This window comes from Wolffia australiana, chromosome 19 (assembly GCF_029677425.1).
Source record: "Wolffia australiana isolate 7733 chromosome 19, ASM2967742v1".
NCBI classification, from domain to species: Eukaryota; Viridiplantae; Streptophyta; class Magnoliopsida; order Alismatales; family Araceae; genus Wolffia; species Wolffia australiana.
In genome coordinates this window covers 4,306,122-4,314,731 of record NC_135853.1, presented here as the reverse complement: position 1 = coordinate 4,314,731, position 8,610 = coordinate 4,306,122, and the positions used below count along the sequence as shown (strand labels likewise).

The following is an 8,610-nucleotide window of genomic DNA, read 5'->3' as shown; positions in this document are numbered from 1 at the left end:
ACTGAAGTATATTTTTGGAAGAGCTAGAACAGCTCAATGATGTAAATTTGTAGTAAATAAAGCTATGTCTCATGAAACATAAAAAAACTTTTTTCTGTTCTATCAGGTGTGAAAGTGACTATTTTTAAAAGATCTTGAAAATACCAAGTTTGATGTAATAATCAAGAATATTTTTGGAAGAACCAGAACTGGTTAGTGTTGTTAATTTAATAAATAAACCTAAGGCACATGAAACTTTTTAAAAAATATTTTTGTGTTGTACTCAGGTTTGAAACTGCCTATACTAAAAAGATCATGAAAATAAGAAATGCGATATAATACGCAAGTACAGTTGTGGAAGAACTAGAACAGGTCAATGGTGTTAATTTATAATAGACAAAGCTAATGCACATGAAACTTGAGAATTTTTTTGTGTTATACTCAGGAGTGAAAGTGCCTATTTTTATAAGATTCTAAAAATAAGACATTTGATGTAATACTCAATTATATATTTCGAAGTACCAAAACAAATCAATGTCACTATTTCTAAAATAAATAAACAAACCACATGAAACCTTACAATTTTTATCCTCTGATATTTAAGTTTTATATACATGATTTTAAAAAGTTAGTCTTACCTTAAACATGATTTCAATGGTCCCAGTCAACCTTGACAAATTCATATTGACTTTTCAATATATTTCTAGAAGTCTCAAGATTTTTCTGACCAAACTTTGGTCGACAGTTAATAAATAACAGTCCTTGTCTTTAGCAGGCAGTTTTAATGCAACCGTTAATAAATGTCTCAATTTCCACGGCCTAAATACATGCAAGCCATTCTACCGCTAAAATTCTTATTTCTCTCTATTTTCAATGGTTACGCACAGACCGGTGCGTAGCAATAAGTACATAAGTTCTTTTCCCCGTCACCTTCCCTTCCACACAACCAGTCTCTCTCTCTCTCTCTCTCTCTCTCTCTCTCTCTCTCTCTGTGCGATAGTGTCATTCTCTCTCTAGATTTTGTGAGTTTCTCTCTCTATTTCTCTGGCGGGAGTCTGTGGATGGATGGGGGCCGGTCATCTACCACCAAGACTCGTGCGAGAGAGCGTTCGATTTCTCTTTCGACGACCGCGTCGCGCCGGCAGGTGGGTATCTCACGTTTTTAATTTTTCTGGTTTGCGATCTGCCCGCTTTAATTGGGTGGCCGGGGGACGAATCGAGAACCCGTTTGGTGGTTGATAGCTGCAAAGAAGAGAAATTTGGGGTCAGAGAAGCTTGGGTTTGATTTCAATTTGTGTATTTGGCTTCTTTTGCTTCCTGGGAAGTGTTTTTTCTCCTCTTTTGGAAGCTTTAGTGAGTTGGGTCAGTCTTTTTTCTGGTAATTCTTTGGGTTAATTTGTTTTTTTTTAGTGTTATCTCTTTGTGATCTTTGGCGGGCTTGATTTGTTTATGTTGGATGATTCATTTCGCTTGGATCATGTGGTTGAGTTGTCGTTTTGTTCGGTGAAGTTTGATCGGGCACTGCAGCTTTGAACTCTTGGGTTTGCGGCATTGAATAGTTCCAAATTGAAACTTACTTTGTCGGCATTATTTGTTTTGAATATTTTTTTATACTTTTTTCCCTCTTGGAAGAGTTACCGGATTTGGTCAGTCATTTGTTTAGTGGTTGCTTTAGTAATTTCCTTGTTTTGTTTGTTTCTCCAAGTGAGCTTTCGTGATTTTGATTTGGTTTTGTCGTATGATTTATTTCGCGTGGATCATGTAGTTATGCAGTCGTTTTGTACTAGAAATTTGATCAAGTACTGCAGCTTTGAACTCTTGGGTTTATGGCATTGATAGTTCCAAGTTGAAACTCTCTTTGTGGACGGTCCTGCTGTAATTATTCGTTCGAAATATGTTTTGTACTTTTTTCCAATGTTGGAAGTGTTACCGAATTTGGTCAGTTATTTTTCTGGCGGTTGCTTTAGTACTTTCCTTGTTTTGTATTGTATCTCTAAGTGAGCTTTCGTGGGGTTGACTTGGTTATGCCGGATGATTCGTTTCGCGTGGATCATGTAGTTATGTGGTTGTTTTGTTCTAAAAAGTTGATTAAGTACTGAAGCTTTAAAGTCTTGGGTCTATGGCATTGATAGTTCCAAGTTGAAACTCTTTTTGCAAATTTTCCTGCTATAATTATTCGTTTCATTCTTCTGCCATCCAGCTCCGCGATGTCGAGTCTGGAAGAACCGTTTTTCCGGGAGGGTCTGCCGACCGTGAGTGGTGCCCGGCAGGCACAAAAGTTCTCTTCTGGAGATTTCAGGCGCGTATTGAACGACATTGCAGAGGGGGAATGTAGTTCTTCTAATAGTTGCAGGTAATTTCCTTTTGCAGATGATGTTTGTATATTCCTGTTTTACATTATTCTTGTTTAGTGCATTAGTTTCTTCTTTAATCTCTTGTTATTTTGATAAACAGGAAATCAAATCATTAAATATTACTGATTAGATGTATTTGAACCGACCAACACGACCTACTTTATCTTTTATGTTATTTCAACGTTCATATTTTCACTTGGAAATGAAAACATCATCTGCAGAAGTGCAACATGTCCAAGTCCTTTTAGGGATCAGCTTTGAGTTCTGTGTGATTATTCTCGATAGAGATTGAGTATTGGATCGGATGTGAACAGATTGGGCCTGATTTGAGTTTCAATCTAAAACGGCTCTGATAGTAATTTGATCAGTCAGATCCAAGCAATCGGAAATTACAGATTGCAATCTACCTCCTTTGAGCAGAATTGCTATTGATCTGATCCAATCAGGAACTGCCCACGTTTCTGCATCTTTAATATTTTGTGTTGAACTGAATAATACAACAATCCTAAACTTTCCTGTTCCAATAATTTATAATTTATCCTACTTATTGCTTATTCCTTTTGGATTTTTCATTATAAATTAGGGAGGAATATTCGCGGGTGAATCATAGAAAGGCTGGCTTTAGAGGAGATTCAAGGAAGCTATCAAATTGGGGTAAACAGATGCCCTTCAATTGTGTCTGCGATGCACAAGCCATTCGCGTGCGTAACTTTGGATCATATATCAGTGGGAACGATGTCAGCAGCTTTTCAAACAAGGTACCTGAAATTTAATGATTACTTTAAAGCCTGTATTAGTCGATTTGATGGCGCATCAATTTGAAACATGAGCAAGATAGTATATTAAAATTTATGCCGTTTGTAATGTTTTTCATCTTGAAGAAATAATATTCCGAGCAGGTAACCATGGTCACGATTTTTTATGATAACGATTAGTGACAGCCTTCGTCTACTCTGATATCTAACTTTAAACCTCACGAATATCTGGTGAGATCGATCTACAATTTCTGTTGCTTATGATTCTTTTAACTTTGTTAGATCAAATATTGTCGTCCCATCAAATTCATCGATCTCCAATGAATTCTGAAGTGGAAAAATAAAAAGACCTGTAATCAAGAATAGAAAAGCCCATTATTTATGTAAATTATTTGAAACTAAGATGGATTCTGCGTCAGAAACTTTCTTGATATCTGATTTATTTCGAAGTTTTCTTCGTTTTTGCACTTAATATTCATGTGTTTTACAGTTAATTAGGATGAAGTGAGGCCTAACCTGTGGAAGTTGGCAGTTTTTAAAAGGGCTGCCAAATGTTGTGAAGATCGTGGAAGTAGGTCCCAGAGATGGCCTGCAAAACGAGAAGTGCATCGTTCCAGCGGCGGTTAAAATTGAACTAATAAGAAAATTGGCCTCTTCAGGGTTAACAGTTGTTGAGGCCACAAGCTTTGTCTCCCCCACTTGGGTCCCACAGGTATCAAAAGCTTTTTGGTTTTTATCTTTATTTAAATCAACTTTAGTTAGTCCTCAAATGTTGACAACTAATATGTGAAACATTGTTCTTGTTTCATTCTGGTAGATTTGGATTTCCAACTACCTGTAGAAATCTCATTTACAAATGAAATTATCTGTTTGCATTTTCTCTTTAGTTTTTTGCCTCCACTGAGAGGGTCCCTCAGGTATTAAAAACTCTTTGATTAGAAAAATAATGAGGATAACGTTTCGTCATCATCATCTTGTCATCTTGAACAAGGACGAGAAATTCACAGTGGGGACTTGTCCTGCCATCATCATTGTCGTCATCCTCATCATGGTCTGCCGCAAAGATGCTGATGACAATGAAGACTTTGTGATAGGTCATTGTCATTAAGGATAGTGAACGTGATTATAAAATATTATAAATTTTAACCATGAAAAGATTACATGCAAAGCTTAATATGTCACTTTTCCTTATCCCTGCCAAATTTCAGCTGGCGGATGCAAAGGATGTGATGGCAAGCGTTCAATCTTTAGAGGGCGTGAGTCTTCCTGTGTTGACTCCCAATCTCAAGGCAAGTGTAGCCTATTTTCCGAAAAATTGTAAAATCCGGTGGATAATTAACTTCCTCATGAATACTCAGGGTTTTGAGGCAGCAATTGCAGCCGGTGCAAAGGAGATTGCCGTGTTCGCCTCAGCCTCTGAATCCTTCTCTAAATCCAATATCAACTGCAGCATTGAAGAGAGCCTTGCTCGCTACCGCAATGTAATTGCAGCTGCTAAGAAGCAAATGATTCCTGTGCGCGGGTAGGGTTTCATCAAAAACTAGAGCTGAGAATTCGTTCTGGGTGGGGATGTGAAGTTCAGTTCATTCATTGATAACACATGAATGAATGAACACGAACACGAACTTTGAACACGAACACAAACCACAAACCGTTTGCAACTGGTTTGTTAGTTTATGAATGTTGCATTCAAAGGCTTATGGCAATAGCCCCGCCATTCAACTTTCCCTTCTCCTGCTAGGGTTAGGAAGTTCAATTTTTTTGTTCGTGTGTGTTCCCGTACAAACATGAACAGGTATTTTGAACTGAACATGAATCATCCCCAGCAAGTGTCAGTTCGTCGGTGAACACAAAACTTCCCATCCCTAGTTCTGGGACAATGTGGACCCAAGCTTTTTATGAGATTTATGAGTGAATGTTACTATTCTTTGATGTGTAGGTATGTATCCTGCGTAGTGGGTTGTCCTGTTGAAGGGCATGTTCCCCCTTCTAAGGTGGCTTATGTGGCCAAGGAGCTCAGTGATATGGGCTGCTATGAAATCTCCCTTGGCGACACTATTGGAGTTGGCACTCCAGGTTTGATTCATGTTGGCTTTTCTTTCTCGCTCTCTTTCTCTCTCTCTCGCAGAGTGTGTGCCTAGCCACGTCCACCCTCGTACAGCGCAATTTCTCACTCACTGTCTCTCTTTCAATCTCTCTATCATAATAAGCCCATCATCCTTACGTGAGCTATTTAAGTTTTGCACTCTATCTCTCTTATTTCTTACCCACCCCTCTTCATCAAACAAAACATGTTATCCATTATTTATTCTTGTATTGCAGGAAATGTTGCCCTGATGCTTGAGGCAGTAATGGCTGTCGTGCCATTGGAGAAACTTGCAGTCCACTTCCATGATACATACGGCCAAGCTCTACCCAACATCCTCCTCTCCCTCCAGGTTAGTATCAGAAACCCTCCCTCACTGTGACCTCTCTCTCTCTCCAAATCTCTCTATCTGTCTGTCTCTCTTTATCTTGTCCTTCAGTTCTCCCTCAAGATAAGAGAGAGATCACCTCCCTTAGGCTACCACGTGCCCGCAGAATCTCTCTTTCATTGTCTGTGTCTATTTGTTTGTCTGTCTGTCACTCTCTCTCTCTCGTTCTGTCTGTATGTCTTGTCTGCCTCTCTCTCTCTCTCTCTCTCTCTCTCTCTCTCTCTGTTTGTCTCTCTTTTCTTTATTTCTCTGTATCTCTTTCTTTATCTGGCTCCCTCTCTTTCTCAGTCTGTCTCTCTCTCTTGCTTTATATCTATCTCTCTCTCTCTGTCTCTTTCTCTTCTCATTCTCTCTGTGGATCTGGCAGATGGGGATCAGCACAGTTGACTCTTCTGTTGCTGGCCTGGGAGGCTGCCCATACGCCAAGGGAGCCTCAGGAAACGTCGCCACCGAGGACGTGGTGTACATGCTCAATGGGTTGGGGATAAAGACAGGAGTTGACCTCCGGAAGGTGATGGAGGCTGGAGAGTTCATCTGCAACCATCTTGGTCGTCCATCTGGGTCAAAAGCCAGCACTGCTCTCAGCAGGGTCACCGCAGATGCCTCCAAGATTTGATCTTATCACATGAATCTTATCAACCTGCGTAAGCATCTGTCATAATTTGGTTAATGCACTATGATATATGATGATATCCAACTGCCTTCTGTGGTGGGTCCAGATGTTATCTTTTAATTTATCTCTGGCAAATAATGCTCTTCTTTAGGGTTGGTACAATATGATAAATGGTATCCCAAACTATCACCATCGTCACTGTCAGAATTTTTAAAAATATTGGAGTACATGCACCTAGCTTGTGAAGTTCAACCATGATTTGACTGGATATATATTTACAGCATGAAGTATAGACCTGACTTTGCATGGAAGGATTCTATACATGGAACATAATAATGGAATTATTTGTGGAGATGTGGTGGGGCACTATAAAACCAAAAGCACATTTTCTAAGCATTTCAATATCCAATTTGGGCAAACCAGAATACTTCCTTGGCATTATTTATTATTTTTATAATTTTTACCTAAAAAACTATTTATAATTTTTTTTACTGTCTTAGAGGAAGTATGTTCTTGATCAAGTAGTAGATGAGACTAAGATTAAAGGATGACAATCGTTTAAATCTCTTATTAAGACTCATTTCCCATTCATACGACCCATCATCTCCCTTGCTGGACGCTGCTAAATATAACTAGAGGTTACTTTGACAGGCTGATCTATATATATATCTGTCTTAAAATTATCTAAGTAAACCAGACAAGTGAACGATGGGGTGATTTCGAGTTTGGGCATATTATTATACAAAAAACTACTTAATACAAAATCATTTTTCAGTTGAGAGATTACATTGAATTTGGATCTGTGGGAAATGAAGGTGACTACAAATATCGAATGGGGGAGTATACATATTTTAGTTTTTGTGTTGAACTTGATGATTGATACATAATATAGTATGTGTAGTGTGAGGATGAGTGCATAACAATGGCTGATACTTTCTGCAATAAAGGGAAAAAATTTTATTTGATCTTTCACTCCTTTCGCTTGATTTTAGACTTATTTTTACAACAGCTGTATTAGTGAATTCCTAAATTTTTTGCTTTCTTGCATTTTCATTTTGAGTTTTTCTTCATAATATTGCATTTGAGATTTTGCTTTGAGTCAAATTCCTGAAACTGTTATTGCTGAATCAAATCTTGAGGGAACTGGAATATTGATACGATACTTTCTTTCATATCCAAGATTGAACAAAATACGGAGTCAAGGGACTTGTTAAAATAGCACCAAACAAAAGATAAATCTTACTCCTTAAAACAGGACAGCCAGTCCATTGACCCCGAAGGGAGAATGAAGGGAACAGACTAGTAGAAGATAAAATAACCAAAAGGGAATAGACTCCGGACGAGGCTGAATCAGCAGGTCGCCCGTGTGGAGAAGAACCGGATCGGTCCTCCCCTCAGTCTTGGAGGATCTCCTTGACTGGTCGACTGCACTCCAAGTCTCCAAAACCAAAAAAGTCATCTCTTGAGGGTGCACCCTAGAAACGATCTAAACGAGTCTTTCCACCTGCCTTTTACGTTTATATTTCCTGATTTGGCTCGTATCAGTACTCCCTCAGGAACTACCAAATTGTCCCCAATTTGGAACGAAGGAAATTGACGTTCCATGGCTGATACGTCTTCCCATGTCGCTTCAAAGTTTGGTAGATTTTTCCATTTCACCAGCACCTGCATGCCTTCTCGATTAAATCGATAAAAAAAGTATTGCCTTGGGATAAACCTGCAATTCCCAATCGTGAGATATGTTAGTGGTAAAAGGAAAAACCGATTGACTGTGTCCTACAGCTTTGCATAATTGGGACACATGAAAAACAGGATGTATTTGTGACGAGTCAGGTAATTCCAGTTTGTATGCCACAGGTCCCATCTTTTCTAGAATGGTTTAAGGTCCAAAATACTTTGGCAATAGTTTTTCTGATGTTTGTTTGGCCAGCGTCTTCATGGGTATGGTCTGATTTTAACGTAAGCCTTATCTCCTACTTCATACTGGCAATCTCTCCTGTGTCGGTCAGCCTTTTGTTTCATCATATTATGTGCCTTAGCCAGATGCATTTTTAACCTTCGAAGGATAGTGTCTCGTTCAGATAGCTGTTGGTCCAAAGAATCTATAGGAGACGGAGGTGAACCGTAATGTAATAAATGGGCAGGATCCCTACTGTATAGTGCTTTAAAAGTGGTCATCTGAATTGAAGAGTGGAATGAACTGTTGTAGCTGTATTCAGCCCAAGGGAGCCATTTTACCCACTGTTTTGGACATTCTGATACAAAGCATCTGAAATAACATTCTAAACTGTGATTAGTAACTTCTGTTTGTTCATCTATCTCTAGATGATAGGATGAACTCATCCTCAAGGTGGTGCCTTGCAGCTTGTATAACTCCTTCCAAAAATAACTGGTGAAAATGCTACCACGATCAGAGACAATAACCCTGGGGATCC

The 8,610-nt window shown here is 38.8% G+C and overlaps 1 protein-coding gene across 4 annotated transcripts; it reads left to right on the top strand.

Moving 5' to 3' along the window:
* Nucleotides 1-948: 948 nt before the first annotated feature.
* On the top strand, nucleotides 949-6,297 carry LOC144715678 (Aldolase superfamily protein). 4 transcript variants are annotated; one of them, XM_078590637.1, is made up of 9 exons: nucleotides 949-1,124; nucleotides 2,180-2,332; nucleotides 2,917-3,091; nucleotides 3,621-3,800; nucleotides 4,297-4,377; nucleotides 4,447-4,610; nucleotides 5,028-5,164; nucleotides 5,411-5,526; nucleotides 5,930-6,297. In XM_078590637.1, exons 1-9 carry the CDS (start codon nucleotides 1,045-1,047, stop codon nucleotides 6,176-6,178), a joined length of 1,335 nt encoding a protein of 444 aa, XP_078446763.1. In that variant the 5' UTR covers nucleotides 949-1,044; the 3' UTR covers nucleotides 6,179-6,297. The 4 variants fall into 4 exon arrangements, with proteins under 4 accessions (XP_078446763.1, XP_078446766.1, XP_078446765.1 ...); XM_078590640.1 differs by lacking the exon at nucleotides 949-1,124 and adding an exon at nucleotides 1,133-1,243; XM_078590639.1 differs by lacking the exon at nucleotides 949-1,124 and adding an exon at nucleotides 1,195-1,341.
* Nucleotides 6,298-8,610: the final 2,313 nt, after the last annotated feature.

Coding starts and splice junctions, on each gene's coding strand:
- LOC144715678 (XM_078590637.1), top strand. CDS start 1,045: ATGGGGGCCGGTCATCTACCACCAAGACTCGTGCGAGAGAGCGTTCGA. Junction 1,125..2,179: donor CGACCGCGTCGCGCCGGCAG/GTGGGTATCTCA, acceptor TCTGCCATCCAG/CTCCGCGATGTCGAGTCTGG. Junction 3,092..3,620: donor TCAGCAGCTTTTCAAACAAG/GTACCTGAAATT, acceptor GGAAGTTGGCAG/TTTTTAAAAGGGCTGCCAAA.